The 18863-nt window shown below is 47.7% G+C and overlaps 1 protein-coding gene across 6 annotated transcripts in view; it reads left to right on the forward strand.

Annotated features, from left to right (window-relative positions):
- RNFT2 (ring finger protein, transmembrane 2) overlaps nt 1-18429 on the forward strand; it is a 114098-nt gene extending 95669 nt beyond the window's left edge. For 2 of the 6 annotated variants that reach the window (XM_009426335.5, XM_009426337.5), the window contains 3 exons: nt 1585-1650; nt 1808-1909; nt 17381-18429. In XM_009426335.5, coding sequence (XP_009424610.1) covers nt 1585-1650; nt 1808-1909; nt 17381-17569 — 357 coding nt within the window. In that variant the 3' untranslated portion in view covers nt 17570-18429. Of the gene's footprint in view, nt 1-1584; nt 1651-1807; nt 1910-14774 lie in introns of all 6 variants that reach the window. The other 4 variants (XM_016924320.4, XM_054664665.2, XM_009426336.5 and 1 more) reach the window with 4 other exon arrangements.
- The last annotated feature ends 434 nt before the right edge of the window (nt 18430-18863 follow it).

Consider the following 18863-nt stretch of genomic DNA (forward strand, 5'->3'; position numbering starts at 1 on the left):
CCACATTGCTGGGATTATAGGCATGAGCCACCACGCCCAGCCTCCAATAACTATTTTAAAGTGTACAATTAAATGGCATTGAGCGGATTCACAATGTCACACAACCACCACCACCTCTGTCTAGTTCCAAGACATTTTCATCACCCTGAAAAGAAATACCCATTAAGCAGTCACTCCCCATTCTTCCAACCTCCCCTTCCCCCAGCCCTTGGCAACCACAAATCTACTTTTTCTGTCTCTATGAATATACTTATGAATGTTTCATATAAATGGAATCATGTAATAGGTGCCCTTTTGTGTCTGGCACTTTCATTTAACATTGTATTTTTGAGGTTCATCCACATTGTAACATGTATCAGTATTTTTTATGGTTTAATCTACCCTAATTTCTCACCTATGAAGCTCACCATATGATATTCTTTCCAATAGTCATCTTCACAAACCCTTCAAGGTACATACTATTATTACTCCTTTTTTTTTTTTTTTTTTTTTTTTAGACCGAGTCTTGCTCTGTTGCCCAGGCTGGAGTGGAGTGGTGCAATCTTGGCTCATTGCAACCTCCGCCTCCCGGGTTCAAGCGATTCTCATGTCTCAGCCTCTCTAGTAGCTGGGATTACAGGCATTCACCACTATACCTGGCTAATTTTTGTATTTTTAGTAGAGATGGTGTTTTACCATGTTGGCCAGGCTGGTCTCAAACTCCTGACCTCAAGTGATCCACCTGCCTCAGCCTCCCAAAATGCTGGGATTACAGGCATGAGCCACCCTACCTGGCCCCCATTATTCCCATTTTACAGGTTAAGAAACTGAGGTTCAGGGAGGTTAGAAACTGAGATTACTTGCCCAAGGTCACTCAGGTAAAGACAACAGAACAAGCATTGAACCCAGGCAGGCTGCCTCTAAAGCCATAAGCTCCCAACCACACTTCTACTGAATGTTTTCTCTCTCTCACCTCAAAAATAGTATCCGTGTTAAATTGCACACCCTCAACTCCTCAAATTAGTATGCAGTGCTTTTCTTTTCATCATTAGTACAAATCAGAGGTTTTTTTACCCTCTAAAAATCCATACATCCTTTTCTTTCTCTTTGGTTCTCCATTTCTGGCTTTAGAGAATCCTGGGAGGATGCATGAGTTCTTCTCTTTCCTTCCTTCCAGCAGGACTGGCAAGGCAATCCACGTAATATCAGCCATTGGGGTGTACTGATTACTTGCTGGTTCTGATCAACACAGTGGCTGACTGGAGTGCTAGATGGAGAAGGGTTATCAGGGTGGGCTGGGCTCAGAGGAAGAGTGCTGTGATTGATTATCAATGCCTGCTGTGGGCTTGGGAAGGGAAATAGGCACTATGCATGCCATATATTTGCTATTCTGGCCTAGGTAGCAGGGGAAACTCTTGATATTAGGCAACAAGACAAAAGCCATGCAACACTGTTGGGAAGGAAGAAGTGCAAATGAGAAGAGGAGCCCTAAAAATGTTCTGAGTCAAAAATGGGTGGAGGGTCAGAGGATGGGGTGGGGTGATTGTGCAGGGGTCACGAGTGATCCTTGGGTACGTTTCAGCCACCACCCTGCTCTCCTTTCAGTCCTTCGACATCTGTGGACGTGTGGGCGGAGTTAGGAAAGCCCTGAAGCTTCTCTGTACCTCTCAGGTGAGTTGGCTTCAGGTGGTCCCCACCAGGGTCCTGAGAATCAGGAACTGGAAACAGCAGCGACCCCTTCCTCAGCCCACAGATCTCACAGTGCTCCTGAGGGCGTAGTTCCCAAGGGCGTCCATAGCTGTATTTGCTTCTCCCCTCCCTCAAATAGAACTATGGAGTCCGAGCCACCGGGCAGCAGTGCACAGAAGCCGGTGACATCTGTGCCATCTGTCAGGCCGAGTTCCGAGAGCCTCTGATTCTCCTGTGCCAGGTGAGCAGGGCTCAGGCGGGACCATTGGAGACCAAGGCTGGGGGAGAGTAGGACCCTTCCCCATGGGCAGTCCTCGGGTCTCTGGCATGGGTCTCTGGGGGGCAATCCGGTTAAGACCGGAGTCAGCCAGACCTGGGTTCCAATCTCACCTCTGCCTCTTAGTAGCTGGGTGGACTTGGGCATGTTATTTCACCTCTCTGAGCTTTGGTTTCCTTAGTAAAATGTAGAATGCCAAATTCCGTATGGTGTAACATCAAAATATCCTGCATGTGAATTTCAGCAGCATTCTTGACCCCCTATGGGTCAGTGACTCTCTCTCTGAGCCTTGGTTTTTCTCATGTCTAAAATGGACATAATAGTGGCCAGGCACAGTGGCTCACACCTGTAATCCCAGCATTTTGGAAGGCCGAGGCAGGCAGATCACCTGAGGTCAGGAGTTCGAGACCAGCCGGGCCAACATGGTGAAACCCTGTCTCTATTAAAAAAAAATACAAAAATTAGCCAGGCATGGTGGCACACACCTCTAGTCCCAGCTACTCTGGAAGCTGAGGCAGGAGAATTGCTTGAACGCGGGAGGCAGAGGTTGCAGTGAGCCGAGGTCATGCCACTGCACTCCAGCCTGGGCAACAGAGCAAGACTACATCTCAAAGAAAAAAAAAAGGACATAATAATAACAGCTACTTCATAGGGCTATTATTATGATTAAAGTAGATCATCCATGGAAAGAACTAAATTTCAATTATTCAACCATAGAAGTTGCTAGAATTATCATTGTCATCTGTATAATTATTATTACCGTTTGTTTTTATTAGTCGTGGGTCACCAGCCCACAGTCGTAAGTGCTGGCCAGTTCCTTTTAACTCCCTAAATGCATCCCTCCTCCTCCTCCTGACATCAGGGACTAGGTGTCAATTCAGCAAATGTGTATTGGGGTCAAAACATCCTATCTGACACCAGGAAGGAGAGGCAGAGGGCCCGCAGATCCCGTCCCCTCCTCTGGAAGCTCACAGTCTCTGCCGGGAGACAGACACTTACATAAATAACTGTGAAGCAAGGCAGGCAGTGATAAGTGCCGTGTAAGAGAGATTCATGCAGTGTCTCGGGGGACTGAGGCAGAGAGCGATGAGTTCCAGGTTGGGAAGGGTTTTTGGAGGAGGCATAGCCTGGAGACTAAAAGGCATGGAAAGGCTTATGGGTAGGGGGATAGAAGGTGGGTTCCTTTTTAACATCGACAAGCATTTTTGTTGCTGTTGTTATTGCTGTTTGGAGATTTGGAAGGGGGAGGTTGTTTTTCATGTTCAATTGTATTTCTTTTTAAATGGATAATATATTTGCATGAATCAACATTCAAAAAGAAGACTAAAGAGACATGATGACTAAACACAGTCTGGGACCTGGGTTGGATCCCAGAACAGAGAAGGGACATTAGTAGAAAACGGGTTTGATGAAATCCAAATAGAGTCTGGAGTTGAGTTAATAGTAACATATCAACGTGGGTTTCTTAGCTTTGACAAATGTACCACGGTAATGCAAGATGATGACATTAGGGGAAACTGAAACCCAGTGAGGGGTGTACTGGGATTTTCTGTTCTATCTTTGCAACTTTTCTGTAAGCCTTAAATTATTCCAAAATAAAAAGTTTACTTTAAAAAGATCTTTGAAAGATATAAAAAGGAGGCCTGTCACCATATGTATGTATATGTGTGTATATATTTATACATACACAAACATATCTTTTTTTAAAAAAAACGTAAGTTATAGTACATTCTACCTATGCTGTTTTCTGCACCTTCCTTTTTAACTTAAAACTCTATCTTAGAGATTGCTCCTTATCCTATTTTATAGCTGCATAATGTGCCATTTTATGAATAGACCAGTTTGTTTAACCATTCTTCTATTGATAGGCATTTAGTAGCTGATAATCTTTTGTTATTACAAATAAGGCTGTCATGAATGATCCAGAATGGGGAGATCAATTGCACCAACCTGGGCCCATCGTGTTGATTAAAGGTTAATTCAAGGGAAGCATTTAGAACTGCTCCTGGCACGTGGTCAGGGTTCAATAAATATTAGCTCTTATGGGCATGCATCCCATTTCACACACACATGAGCTCTTGGTAGGATAAATTCCTAGTGGCAGAATTACTGGGTCAGAAGGTACACAGTTTTGACAGTTATTGCTAAACTGCCCTCTGTAAAGAATGTATCCACTTGTGCTGTTAGTATGCAGTATGACACAGCCGCTCGCTTCTTCCCTCACCAACACACAGCGTTACCAAGCCTCTTTTGAGCTTTGCCAATCTGACAGGTGACAAACGGTATCTCAGTGCAGTTTTAATTTGCATTTCCCTAATTATGAGCGTGGTTGAGCATCTTTTCATATGCTTCAGAGCCATCTGTAGTTCCTTCTTGGTAGCAGGGACGATTTGAACATGATGTCAAGGTGAAAGTCTGACAAGCTCTCTAAGCCTCAGTCTGTTTGTCTCTCCTCCATTCTTCTCCTGATACCACTATGTGCAACTGGATTAGAAATTCTTGGGAGGAGTCAGACAAGACACCCATTGTCCCAGATCTAGGAGTAACAGCTGTACCCAGTGCTGGTTGAAGACTGTACATATGACCAGGCCAGGCACACATTTTAGTCTTGCTCTGTTGCTGTGAGCTAGGCCTGGAAAGGCAGAGATGATTCACATAGGTAAATGGGTCATGCTGATTCCTAAAAGCACTGAATGAATGACTTGGCTGCGATGTTGCTTCCTCCATAAAGCCTTTCCTGACTCTGCTTCTCCAGACTAGTCACGTCCCTAGCTATATGGTCTCATAGATGCCTGTGTTTTTCCTACTTAGCACTTATTCCAATTGTTAACTAGGTAGTTCATTTGGTAATTAGATGGGCAAGGTCTGTCTGCCTTCTGCCGAATCACAAGCAACATGAGAGCAGATACCATGTCTGTCTTGTTTAGCAGCAGAGCCACAGTACTGTCTCAGTAAATATTGGATGGATGGATGGATGGATGGATGGATGGATGGATGGATGGACAGAAGGAAGGATGGATGGGATGGTTGGATGGAATGTTTAGATTAATAGGATGGATGGGTGGGTGGATGGATGGATGGATGGATGGGATGGGTGGGTGGATGGATGGATGGATGGATGAATGGAAGTGAATGATGGCCAGGTGGAGAAGTTGGTGGGTGAGTGAAAGGTAGGTGGACAGAGGTATAAGTGGGTGAGTGACTGTATGGATGGGCAAATGGATGGACAGATGAGTGGGTAAATAGGATGGATGGACAGATGGACGGATGGATGGAATGGTGTCCAAGTGGAGGGGTGGATGGGTGAGTGTAAAGGTGGGTAGATAGAGGTATAAGTGGGCGAGTGACAGTGTGGGTGAGCAAATGAATGGACAGATGGGTGGGTATATAGATGGGTGGGTGGGTGAATGGATAGGTGGAAGGAAGGAAGGGAGGGAGGGAGGGAGGGAGGGAGGGGCGGAGGGGCCCACTAGGCTAAAGCCACACCTTGTCTCCCCTTTAAGCTCAATATGTCACTCCCACTCCACCCACTACCCCCTGAGCTAGGGCTCAGGAAGCAGATTGTTAATTGAAGCTAGTTGGGCAGACACTGAGCATGTCCTGAGGTTAGAACGCTCTGCTCAGGAGCACACTTGCCCAGTTAGGCACTCTGCAAGTATTTATGGTGTGCCCTCTGACAGGCTACAGGGAGCCAGGGAAAGGGCATTTTGAACACAAAGTGAGAAGCTTGGTTCATTTAAAGAAATCCTTTGCCAAAGAGAAGAGTAAGAGTGCATTTAGAGAATGAACTGTCCTCCAATGCTTGGTCACTATGAGTTTGGTTTTTTGCATGTTTTATGATATGAAGGCAAGAGGGCAAGAGAATGGTGACTCCTGTTGATTTCGTGCTTACAAGTTCTTCATACTTGACCTTATCTGTCCCCATCCTCACAGACACTTCGGGCGGGAAGTAGTAACCCTATTTAATAGAGACAAAGACTCAGGCTCAGAAAAACAAAGGGATGGACTTGCCTGAGGTCCCGTTGTTCCTCAGTCACAGAACCAGGATTCAAATCCAGAGCCTCTGATGCCATTGGCCATGCCCATTCCACAAGGCTTGGTCTCAGGCTTTGAGATGCCCCCAGGGCTGCATTACAAGATCAGAGCACTTTTTCCAGAAATTCCCGGGAATAGTCTCTGCTGTGTTCAGCCAGGCCTGTGCACGTTGCCTCCTCGGAATGAATGAATGACTAAGCTGGAATCAGAGTTCTTGACACCTACCTCTGACTCCTCCATCCAGTCATCTATGCTTTGAGGGCTTATTGAGCACCAACAATATCCTAGGCACTAACTCTGTAACCCTGAGCAATGCATTTCATTGCGACCCTGACCCTCCATGTCATCTGTCACCCAAGATTGACAAGCTGCTGGGCAGCTTGTAGGACTTTTTTAAGAGTCATATGAGATGATGTATAGGGCTGTATATGTGTTTTGAAAATCATAGTGTATTATACCGATATTCAGTATTAGTGTTTAATTCTAAGTCTGGACTTGGCTGGCCTGGTTTGTGTGATTAAAGAGGATCTGAGGTTAGGGGTATGTGTCTGTGTGTGTGTGTGTGTGTGTGTGTGTGTGTGTGTGTGTCCTGTCTGGTAGTAGCCACATTTTCAGTAATGTCATTTTTCATAATTAAATGCTTCAAACATCCTTTCCCAGATTCCCTATAATGAGTAACGGTTTTCACTACAAAGTCAGATGCTTTTTGTATCAGTTATCAATTGCTGTATAACAAGCTATCCCAAAACTCAGCAGCTTAAAGCAACAAATGTTTAATATCTCACAGTTTTTACGGGTCAAGAATCCAGGCACAGGCCAGGCATGGTAGCTCATGCCTATAATCCCAACACTTTGGGAGGCCAAGGTGGGCAGATTGCTTGAGGCCAGAAGTTCAAGACCAGCCTAAGCAACATAGCAAGACCCCATCTCTACAAAAAATACAAAAATTAGCCAAGTGTGGTGGTGCACGCCTGTGGTCCCAGCTACTCAGAATGCTGAGGTGAGAGGATTGCCTGAGCCCAAGAGGCGGAGGCTGCAGTGAGCCGAGATTGCACCACTACACCATAGCCTGGGTGACAGAGGGAGACCCTGTCTCAAAAAAATAAAACGACTGGGCATGGTGGCTCACACCTGTAATCCCAGCACTTTGGGAGGGTGAGGCAGGCGGATCACCTGAGGTCAGGAGTTCGAGACCAGCCTGGCCAACATGGTGAAGCCCCGTCTCTACTAAAAATACAAAAATTAGCCTGGCATGGTGGCACACACCTGTAGTCCCAGCTACTCAGGAGTCTAGGGCAGGAGAGTCACTGGAACCTGGGAGGCAGAGGTTCCAGTGAGCCAAGGTCATGCCACTGCACTCTAGCCTGGGTGACAGAGCAAGACTCTGTCTCAAAAAATATATAAATATAAATATATATAAAAATATATATAAATATAAATATATAGAGAGAGAGAGAGAGAGAGAGAGAGAGAGGGAGGGAGGATCCAGGTACAACTTAGCTGTGTCCTCTGCCACAGGGCCTCTTACAGGCTGCAGTCAAGGTATTACCAGGGCTGTGGTCCTCTCCTGGCTCAACTTGGGGAGGAGCTGCATCCAAGCTCCGCCGTGTGGTTGCTGGTAGGATTCCGTTCCTAATGGGCTGTGAAATTGGAGGCCTCAGTTCCTCACTGGCTCTTGTGGCCAGTAGATACCCTGAGTTCTGGAAGTCACAGTCTTTTGTAACCTAATCCCAGAAGGGACATCCCATCACCTTCACTGTATCCTCCTTGTTGGAAGCAGGTCACTAGGCGCCACCCTTACTTAAGGGAAGGGGATGCACGAGGCTATGAACACCAGGAGAAGGGGATACTGGGGGCCATAATGGAAATCTGCCTCTCACATGCCCAAGGTTGGATTCCAACCCTGCCACTTAGCAGCTGTGTACCTTGGGCGCACAGCTCCCCCTCTCTGAGTCTCACTGACCTGTCTGTTTGCTGTTATGAGACTGGGGTGCAATTATGCACATAAAGAACATTGGCAGGGCCTGGTATCATGTTCCTACTTTATTTTATTTATTTGTTTGTTTGTTTGTTTGAGACAGAGTCTCCCTCTGTCACCCAGGCCAGAGTGCAGTGGCATGGTCTTGGCTCACTGCAACCTCTGCCTCCCGAGTTCAAGCGATTCTCCTGCCTCAGCCTCCCGAATAGCTGGGATTACAGGCACCCACCACCATGCCCAGCTAATTTTTGCATTTTTAGTAGGGACGGGGTTTCGCCATGTTAGCCAGGCTAGTCACAAACTCCTGGCCTCAAGTGATCCACCCAACTTGGCTTCCCAAAGTTTTGGAATTACAGGCGTGAGCCACCGTGCCCGGCGTGTTTATACTTTATAAGGGGTAGTGGCTCATAACTGCCTGTTCTCCTCCTCACCTGCATTCATCCACCTGGACCCAGGCCTGGCTGCTTCCTGCTTTCTCGGCTCACGCTGAACACCAAGTGCTAGGTCCAGAAATGCCCCTCTCCCACTCAAAGCCTCTTCTCTCACATTGGGGCTGGCTCTTGTGATTGTAGGCTCTTGTCCCAAGCCCCACCTGCCTGCTCTGGATCTTTGGGCAAGACCTGGATAGAATTTGGGGTGAGGGTGAGGTGACTGGTTTAACCCCAATTCTGTGCTTCGGGAGGCACGACCAGGGGGCAGTTAACAATCCAAGGCCAGCCGGGCACAGTGGCTTGCACCTGTAATCCCAGCATTTTGGGAGGCTGAGGCGAGTGGATCCCTTGAGCCCAGGAGTTTGAGACCAGCCTGGCCAACATAGCAAGACCCCAACTCTACAAAAAATACAAAAATTAGCTGGGTGCCGTGGTGCCTGCCTGTAGTCGAGCTACTCAGGAGGCTGAGGTGGGAGGATCACTCGAGCCACAAAAGGTCGAGGCTGCAGTGAGCCGTAATCACACTACTGCACTCCAGCCCAGGTGGTAGAGTGTGACCGTGTCTCAAAAAAAAAAAACAAAAAACCCAAGAAACAAACAAACAAAAAAACAATCCAGGGCCACCTGCCTTCCCCACTGCCCATCAATCCACCCAATCCTATCCTTCCCAGCTGAGAAAGGGCTCCTTCTTCCTCCCCCTTCCTCTGTAGACGTTCATCCCTTTCTCCACATGCTGGAGGCAGTCCACAGCCGTGAACTCCTCAGCTGGGCCCTGGGTAAACCTGGTTTTTTGAACCTTTTCATTTGACACCAGATTCTGTCCTCCCATTTCTCTGAGGAAGGGATTGTGAGCTCCCGGAGGGCAGGGACCAGGCCTTCGTCACCCTAGTATCGCCAGACTTTCCTGTTTGGTCATTTGTCATCTGCATTCCCATTCATTTGTCCTCTCCATTGACAGAGCCCCTACTCTGTGCCAGCTCAGGGCTGGACAGTAGGAGTACGATAACAACATGGCTGCCCTCATGGCATTTACCACCTAGAGGGCGGGGCAGATATTGACTAAGCATTTAGAACAGTGGTTCCCAAAGTGTGGCCAGGGTACCCCTGGGGGTTCCTTTCAGGGGGTCTGTGAGGTCAAAACCATTTATATAATAATACTAAGACATTATTGGCCTTTTCGCTCTGGTTCTTTCATGAGTATACAGTGGAGTTTTCCAGAGGCTGCATCGCCTGTGAGGAGGTCATCACTCTGGTGGCTCATGAATATGTGCTTGTGTATTATGGGGGTTTTTTTTGTTTTGTTTCATTTTGTTTTTCAGACAGAGTCTCACCCTGTAGCCCAGGCTGGAATGTAGTGGCACGATCTTAGCTCACTGCAACCTCCACCTCCCAGGTCACGGTTCAAGCAATTCTCCTGCCTCAGCCTCCCGAGTAGCTGGGATTACAGGCACACGCCACCATGCCCAGCTGATTTGTGTATTTTTAGTGGAGACGGGCTTTCGCCATGTTGGCCAGGCTGGTCTTCAACTCCTGACCTCGTGATCTGCCCACCTTGGCCTCCCAAAGTGTTGGGATTACAGGCGTGAGCCACCGTGCCTGGCCATCAAGTTTTAAATATGTCTCCGTTTCTATTTCTAAATATTTCTAATATTTCTAAATTTGTAAATATAGACAAATTTAAACCACATAGACAAAAGCTCTTTGAGGTCTTCAGTGTTTTTAAAAAATATAAAGGGGTCTTAGCACCAGAATATCTGAGAACTATTAAATTAGAAGCGTGAGAGCCTCAGTGAATGTGTTGAATGAATGAGTGAAAAAACTGCTAAATTTCATGGCTATTTCCCATTCACTTAACCAAGTCTATGTGAACAGGGGTTGTGTTGCATTCTCCTATGTAAGTACCTCTTTTGTCCAGGGTAGCATAGTTAAGTCCCATTTGGTTGGTCAATAGATATTTACTGAGCATCTGAGCAAGAACCGTACTCAGCATAAAACCAGGTTCTGCCCTCAGAAAGCTCTCAATCCACTGGCTGGGCATGGTGGCTCACACCTGTAATCCCAGCACTTTGAGAGGCCAAGGTGGGAGGATCACATGAAGCCAGGAGTTTGAGACCAGCCTGGGCAACACAGTGAGACTCCATTTCCACAAAAAAATTAAAAAATTAGCCAGGCATGGTGTCACGTGCCTATAGTTGTAGCTACTTGGGAGATTGAAGCAGGAGGGTCACTCAAGCCCAGGAGATCAAGGCTGCTGTGAGCTGTGATCGCACCACTGCACTCAAGCCTGGATGACAGAGCAAGACCCGGTTTCAAATATATATATATATAGAGAGAGAGAGAGAGAGAGAGAGAGAGACAGCTCTTAATCTAGTGAACAATCAGATGAATTTGCAAATAATTCCTCATGCAATGCTTTGAGAGGGGTTTTCACCAGGAAGAATGGCATAGGAGAGAAGACGCGATCAGTACTTACATTTGCAGGAGACAGTAACAGGATGGAATCGGGGCAACATCATAAAACAGGGGAGACATGATTGCTTGGCTGAGTCTTCCAAAAGAACTGGGCATGCACCCAACTGGTCAAGATGGAGAAAGAGCATCCCAGAGTGATACTAAAGTTGGTTGGAAGGCTGTGAATAAGCCATGGGTTGAAGGTCATGTGGCACGTCAATGACATCAGTTACTCCAGGGTGTGAGGATGGGGCTGGACGGGAGAAGGGCCATCATAGAGGGTAATGGGTGCCATAGTGGGAATCTGTAGAAGCTGCAGGGCTTGCTGACCCCTGGGTCCTGCCCTCCAGACCATGATGAGAATCCAGTATGGTCTTCGCGGCTCTGTGTGGACTTCTCTCCTTTCCCCACTCTCTCTCTCCCCTGCACCCCCAACTACAGCCACATCAGCTATCTTCAAGTGCCTCAAACATCTTCCTATCTCAGGAGCTTTGCACAGGAGACTTCCTTCAGCCTGGAATGTTCTATCTCTATCCCATCCCCTCTCTTCTGCCCAGTTAACTGCCAAATGTTCTTCAGGCTTCGACTCAAGTGTCCCCACCTCCAGGAAACCTTCCTTGACTACCCCTTGGATCAAACTGGTCCCTCTGTCACACACCTCCATAATACCATGGAAATCTCCTTCAGAGCGTTGTCTACAATTAGGCACCCACTGTACACCATGCTAGGAATGAAGGGGTTTACAAGAAGCTTACAGCCTGGTATGGAGAGACAGATAATAAACTGTAAACACATAAGATAATAATCATTATTACTATCATAATAGCTAACAGTTATAGAGCACTTACTATTTGCCAGTCATTATTCCAAGTGCCTTCTTTTTTATATTATTGTTATTTTTTTAGACAAGGTCTCACTCTGTCTCCCAGGCTGGAGTGAAGTGGCATGATCATAGCTCATACAGCCTCAACCTCCTGGGCTCAAGCAATCCTCCCACCACTTCAGCCTCCCAAGTAGCTGGGACGGCACATGCCACCATGCCCAGCTAATTTTTTTTTTTTTTTTTTTGTAGAGACACGGGGCATTGGGGTGGAGGAAGTCTCGCCATGTTGCCCAGGCTGGTCTCAAACTCCTGGCCTCGAGCCATCCTCCTGCCTTCGCCTCCCAAAGTGCTGGGGTTATAGGCATGAGCCACTGTGCCCAGCTTCTTTTTTGTGGTTTTGCTTTTAAAAAAACATTTTGTTTAGATTTTTTTTTATTATTTCCTCAAATGTTTCATTTTGAAAAATTTCAAACCTGCAGGAAAGTTGCATGAAACTCTTTTATTCTTCATCCAGATTTACTGATCATTAACATTTTACATTTGCCCTTTTTTTTGACATCAATTTTTTTTCCCTAAACCAGTTAAGAGTAAGTGGTAGACATTTAGATTCTTCATCCCTAAATACTTCAGTGTGCATCTCCCAGGAACAAGGACATACTCTCAGATAATCACAATTCCACTAGCATGCCCAGGATTTTTTTTTTTTTGAGATGGAATCTAGCTCACTCTGTTGCCCAGGCTGGAGTGCAGTGGCGCGATCTCGGCTCACTGCAACCTCTGCCCCCTGGGTTCAAACGATTCTCCTGCCTTAGCCTTCCAAGTAGCTGGGACTATAGGCGTGTGCCACCATGCCTGGCTAATTTTTGTATTTTTAGTAGAGACGGGATTTCACCATGTTGGCCAGGCTGGTCTGAAACTCCTGACCTCAGTGATCCCCCCCGCCTCAGCCTACCAAAGTGCTAGCATTACAGGTGTAAGCCACTGTGCCTGGCCACCCAGGAAATTTTAAATTAATGTGACATATTATTTAATATATGGTACATATTCAGATGTCTCCAGTTGCCTTCAAAGTGCCCTTTATAGCTGGCATTTTTTTTGCCACCCCTGGGACCAATGAAGACTCATGTGCTACATTTGGTTGTCATAGCTAAGTACTTTTAACAAGTTAATTAATCTTCCAATGAGGGGGTTCTATCCCCATTTTACAGATGGGGGAACTGAGGCACAGACAGGTTGCATTACTTGTCCAAGTTATACAGCTAGAGAACGGTGGAACCCATTGGTCTTTCCAATCTCCCTGCCTTTCTCTCTCCCTCTCTTTTTTTTTTTTTTTTTTTTTTTTTTTTGAGGCAGAGTTTTGCTCTCGTTGCCCAGGCTGGAACACAATGGCACGATCTCAGCTCACCACAACCTCTGCCTCCAGGGTTCAAGTGATTCTCCTGCCTCAGCTTCCCGAGTAGCTGGGATTACAGGCATGTACCACCACGCCTGGCTAATTTTGTATTTTTAGTAGAGACGGGGTTTCTCCATGTTGGTCAGGCTGGTCTCAAACTCCTGACCTCGGGTGATCCGCCCACCTCAGCCTCCCAAACTGCTGGGATTACAGGTGTGAGCCACCGCACCTGGCCCTCTCTCTTTTTTAAAAAATTTAATTTAATTTTAAGTTCCAGGATGCATGTGCAGGATGTACAGGTTTGTTACATAGGTAAACGTGTGCCATGGTGGTTTGCTGCATCTATCAACCCATCACCTAGGTATTAAGCCCCACATGCATTAGCAATTTATCCTGATGTTCTCCCTCCCCCAGCCCCCGCAACAGGCCCCAGTATGTTGTTCCCCTCCCTGTATCCATGTGTTCTCATTGTTCAGCTCTGACTTATGAGTGAGAACATGTGGTGTTTGGTTTTCTGTTCCTGTGTTAGTTTGCTGAGGATAATGGCTTCCAGCTCCACCCATGTCCCTGCAAAGGACATGATCTCGTTCCTTTTTATGGCTGCATAGTATTCCATGGTGTATATGTACCACATTTTCTCTATCCAGTCTATCATTGATAAGCATTTGGGTTGATTCCATGTCTTTGCTATTGTGAATAGTGCTGCAGTGAACGTATGTGTGCATGTATCTGTTTATCGTAGCACTAGTTACCTGCCTTTCCTCTTGACCCTTGTGTTCTATTCTCAACCTAGAAGGCGGAGGGATTGCTTTAAACTGCAAATCATATCAGGTCACTCCTCTGCTCCAAGCCCTACCATGGCCCCTTACTTCTCTCAGAATAAGAGCCAAAGACCTCACAATGGCCCACAAGTACCTACACCATATGCACCCCTCACCCTCCATCACTTCTGTGACCTCATCTCCCTCTCCCATCCACCCCGACAACCCCAGCCCAGCTATCCTCTCCTTCCTGCTCCTCCCGCACATCAAACACAGTCCAGCCTCAGGGCCTTTGCACATTGCTGTTGCTGCTAGAAGTGCTTTTCCCCAAGATCTCATCAGGGCTCACTCCTCACTGTCCTGCAAGTTTTACCCAAATGTCAGTATCTCCGTAAAGTTGTCGTTAACGTCCCAACCCGCCCAAGCCCTCCCTGTTCCTTCTCCCTCCTGCTTTCTGTTTGTTTGTTTTTTGTTTTTTTGTTTTTAGATGGATTCTTGCTCTGTCACCTAGGCTGGAGTGCAGTGGCACAAACTCAGCTCACTGCAACCTCTGCCTCCGGGTTCAAACGATTCTCTTGCCTCAGCCTCCCGAGTAGCTGGGACTACAGGCGCCCACCACCACGCCCGGCTAATTTTTGTATTTTTTAGTAGAGACTGGTTTTCACCATGTTGGCCAGGGTGGTCTCGAACTCCTGCCTCAGGTGATCTGCCCATCTCGGCCTCCCAAAGTGCTGGGATTACAGTCCTGAGCCACCACACCTTTCCCCTCCCCTGCTGTTTCATCTTGGTGCTTCCTACTGATAACTCAGTATTTTGGAGTCGCATTGTCTCCCCAACACGAGTGCAGGCGCCCCGAAGGCAGGGGTTGTCTGTCTAGTCCGCTGCCCCTTCTGCTCCCGAGACCGAGGCGGACGCGCAGTAAAGAGGCCTGGTGCCTGCTGATTGCTGTCCCCGCAGCACGTGTTCTGTGAGGAGTGCCTCTGCCTGTGGCTGGACCGTGAGCGCACCTGCCCGCTCTGCCGCTCGGTCGCTGTGGACACCCTGCGCTGCTGGAAGGACGGCGCCACGTCCGCACACTTCCAGGTGTACTAGGACCGAACACTGAGGACACCCAGAAGGACGCCAAGGGTCAGCATGCCCGGACCCAGCCCTGCGGGGGCTTCCTGAGAAACAGGCCTCAAGCACTTACATCCTGCCTCTTGCCCTCCACCACCTCTGACCCCAAAGTCCCGCCCCTGTCTTGTCCTTCTGACCTTCATCTTCCTCTCTCGTTCTGTGGTATAGTGCATGCCTCCTTCCCCTGCAAAAGGGGACGTCTTCCTAACTCAGACTTGATGCCCTTGTAGATGCATCTTCCTTCTCCACTCCAAGTCAAGGACCTGGCAATACATGAAGTTCCCACTTGTTGGTTATTTTCTCTTTCTTTTTTCTTTTCTTTTCTTTCTCTCTCTCTCTGTTTCCCTCCCTCCCTCCTTCCTTCCTTCCTTTTTTTTTTTTTTTTTTTTTTTAAACAGGGTCTCGCTCTATCACCCAGGCTGGAGTGCAGTGGCACAATCTCGGCTCGCTGCAACCTCCACCTCCTGGGTTCAAGCGATTCTCCTGCCTCAGCCTCCCGAGTAGCTGGGATTACAGGCACCCACCAACACACTTGGCTAATTTTTGTATTTTTTAGTAGAGACAGGGTTTTGCCATGTTGGCCAGGCTGGTCTCCAACTCTTGACCTCAAATGATCAGCTCGCCTCAGCCTCACGAAGTGCTGGGATTACAGGCATGAGCCACCGTGCCCAGGCTCACTTTTTTTTTTTTTTTTTTTTTTTTTTTGAGACAGGGTCTGGGTCTTCACCCAGGCTGGAGTGCAGTTGGCACAATCACAGCTCACTGCAACCTTGAACTCCTGGGCCCAAGCCATCCTCCCGCCTCAGCCTCCCAAGTAGCTGGGACTACAGGTGTGTGCCACCAGGCCTGGCTAATTTTTTTTTTTTAATTTTTAGTAGAGGCGAGGACTTATTATGTTGTCCAGGGTGTTCTCAAACTCCTGGGCTCAAGCAATCCTCCTGTCCTGGCCTCGCAAAGTGCTGAGTGCTGGAATTACAGGTATGAGCCACTGTGCCCAGCCCACCTGCTGGTTATTTTAACTTAGTACCTAGTACCTAGGACTTGATGGTGCAGGCTGGGGAGGAGCCTAGAGATCACTGCCTCCCAGATAGCCCAGGCCTGCAGATTAGAATCCCTGTGAGCCCTGTGAAGTATTTTTTTTCTTTTCTTTTCTTTTTTCTTTTTTCTTTTTTTTTTTTTTTTTTTTTTTTGTTGTTGTTGTTGTGAGACAGAGTCTTGCTCTGTTGCCCAGGCTGGAGTGCAATAGCACGATCTTGGCTCACTGCAACCTCCGCCTCCCGGGTTCAAGTGATTCTCCTGCCTCAGCCTCCCGAGTAGCTGGGACAACAGATGCGTGCCACTATGCCCAGCTAATTTTTTTTTGTATTTTTAGTAGAGATGGGGTTTCACCACGTTGGCCAGGCTGGCCTCAAACTCCTGACCTCAAGTGATCCACCTGCCTCAGCCTCCCAGAGTGCTGGGATTACAGGCATGAGCCACCACACCTGGCCCAAAGTATTTTCAAAATACAGTTGTTGGGCCCTACCATATACCTGTAATGACTTAAGGTCCCAAATACTTCATGCGCAGCAGGCAAAGCATCCAGCATCCTGCTTGGATTACGTGCTGTCATCCTCACAACAGCCCTGTGATGGGGGAGGTACTGTTGGGTCCCCTGTTTTATAGATGAGGAAACTTGGGCACAGAGCTTGGTGCGGTAACTTTCCCAGGGTCACCCAGCCAGCATGGGCGGGCCGAGTTTCCAACAGAGGCCTGGTACAGTTTCAGAACCCACATCTAAAAAAAAAATTTATTAGAGATGTGGTTTCTAATAAAAATCCAGGTTGTCCAGGCTAGATTCAAACTCCTGGGCTCAAGTGATCCGCCCTCCTCAGCCTCCCAAGCAGCTGCAACTACAGGCACACTCCGCTATCCCCAGCAGAGCCCGCACTCTTAACCTCTGCACTGCTCTGCCCCTCAGACATTCCAGGCATGGGGCCCAGCAGACACGGTCTTCTAAAAGCACACGAGAGGCTGGGTGTGGTGGCCCATGCCTGTAGTGCCAGCATTTTGGGAGGCTGAAGCAGGCGGGTCACCTGAGGTCAAGAGTTCAAGACTAGCCTGGCCAACATGGCAAAACCCCCTCTTTACTAAAAAATACAAAAATTAGCCAGGCGTGGTGGCGGGTGCCTGTAATCCCAGCTACTCAGGAGGCTAAGGCAGGGAGAACTGCTTGAACTCGGGAGGTGAAAGTTGCAGTGAGCCGAGATTGCACCACAGCACTCCAGCCTGGGTGACAGAGTGAGCGAGACTCTGTCTAAAAAAAAAAAAGAAAGAAAGAAGGGAGGGAGGGAGGAAGGAAGGAAGGAAAGAAAGAAAGGTCAGCTTTGGCCCAGATGTGGTTACCCCTTGGTCTCCTGTCTTTATGTCTTTCTCCTCTTTCTATTCTGTCATCTCCCTCATTTAAGTCTCAGGCCTGTCAGCGGCTCCTGTGGACATTGCCATCCCCTCTGGTAGCCTTCAGAGCAAACAGGACAACCTATGTTATGGATGTTTCCACCAACCAGGGTAGTGGCGTGGAGCACCGTAACCATCTGTGCTCCTGTGATCTCTATGACAGAGCCACTTCTCCACCTCTGAAATGTTCCCTGCTCTGAAATCTGGCATGAGATGGCACAGGTGACCACGCGGAAGCCACCGGAATCTTGCCTGCCCTATTCCTCTCCCAAGTCTGTTCTCTTATTGTCAACCTCAGCACAACAGGCTGGCACCAATAGCATTACAGAGAAAGCAATCTGTGTGGCTAGTGGGCAGATTACCATGCAAGCCCCAGGAGAAATGGAGGAGCTTTGTAGCCACCTCGCTGTCAGCCAGTATTAACATGTCCGCTTCCCCCTGCCCCGCCATAGATTCAGGACATTCGTCCCTGTGTGCCACCAAACCAGGACTTTCCCCTTGGCTTGGCATCCCTGGCTCTCTCCTGGTACCCAGCAAGACGTCTGTTCCAGGGCAGTGTAGCATCTTTCAAGCTCCGTTACTATGGCGATGGCCATGATGTTACAATCCCACTTGCCTGAATAATCAAGTGGGAAGGGGAAGCAGAGGGAAATGGGGCCACATGAATGCAGCTGCTCTGTTCTCCCTACCCTGAGGAAGAACCAAAGGGAAGCAACAGGAACTTCTGCAACTGGTTTTTATCGGAAAGATCATCCTGCCTGCAGATGCTGTTGAAGGGGCACAAGAAATTGGAGCTGGAGAAGATTGATGAAAGTGCAGGTGTGTAAGGAAATAGAACAGTCTGCTGGGAGTCAGACCTGGAATTCTGATTCTAAACTCTTTATTACTTTGGGAAGTCACTCGGCCTCCCTGTAGCCATCTCCAGGGTGACGGAACCCAGTGTATTACCTGCTGGAACCAAGGTAACTAACAATGTAGGTTACTAGTGAATACCCCAATGGTTTCTCCAATTATGCCCATGCCACCAAAACAATAAAACAAAATTCTCTAACACTGCAAAGAGTGAGCCATGCCTGTTAACACTGTAAAGAATGTAACATGTGGGGGACACACAGGGGCAGGTGGGATGGTTTAGTTTAGGATTTTATTAGTGCATGCCCTACCTCTGGGGGAACGTCCCATCTGAGGTTTTCTTCTCGGTGGGGGGATTTAACTTCTGTCCTAGGGAAAACAGTGTCTGATGAGGAGTGTTTCCAACACAGGCTGCATGAATTCCCCTATACCAGTGCGAAAGCAGCCAGGAGTCCCCGTTGGAAAAGAATAATGCCACTCTCTTTTATGTATCTTGGTTCTGCAACTCATTTGTTGTAAGTAGGGTTAATCGAGTATCAGGTTCACAGTATCCTGCCCTTAATATTTTATGATTCACTGACTCAAGTTCCACGAAGTCCTTAGAAATGGTCCTCTTCATGTAAAATATCTTGAGAATAATAA

This window comes from Pan troglodytes, chromosome 10, assembly GCF_028858775.2.
Source record: "Pan troglodytes isolate AG18354 chromosome 10, NHGRI_mPanTro3-v2.0_pri, whole genome shotgun sequence".
Taxonomy (NCBI): domain Eukaryota; kingdom Metazoa; phylum Chordata; class Mammalia; order Primates; family Hominidae; genus Pan; species Pan troglodytes.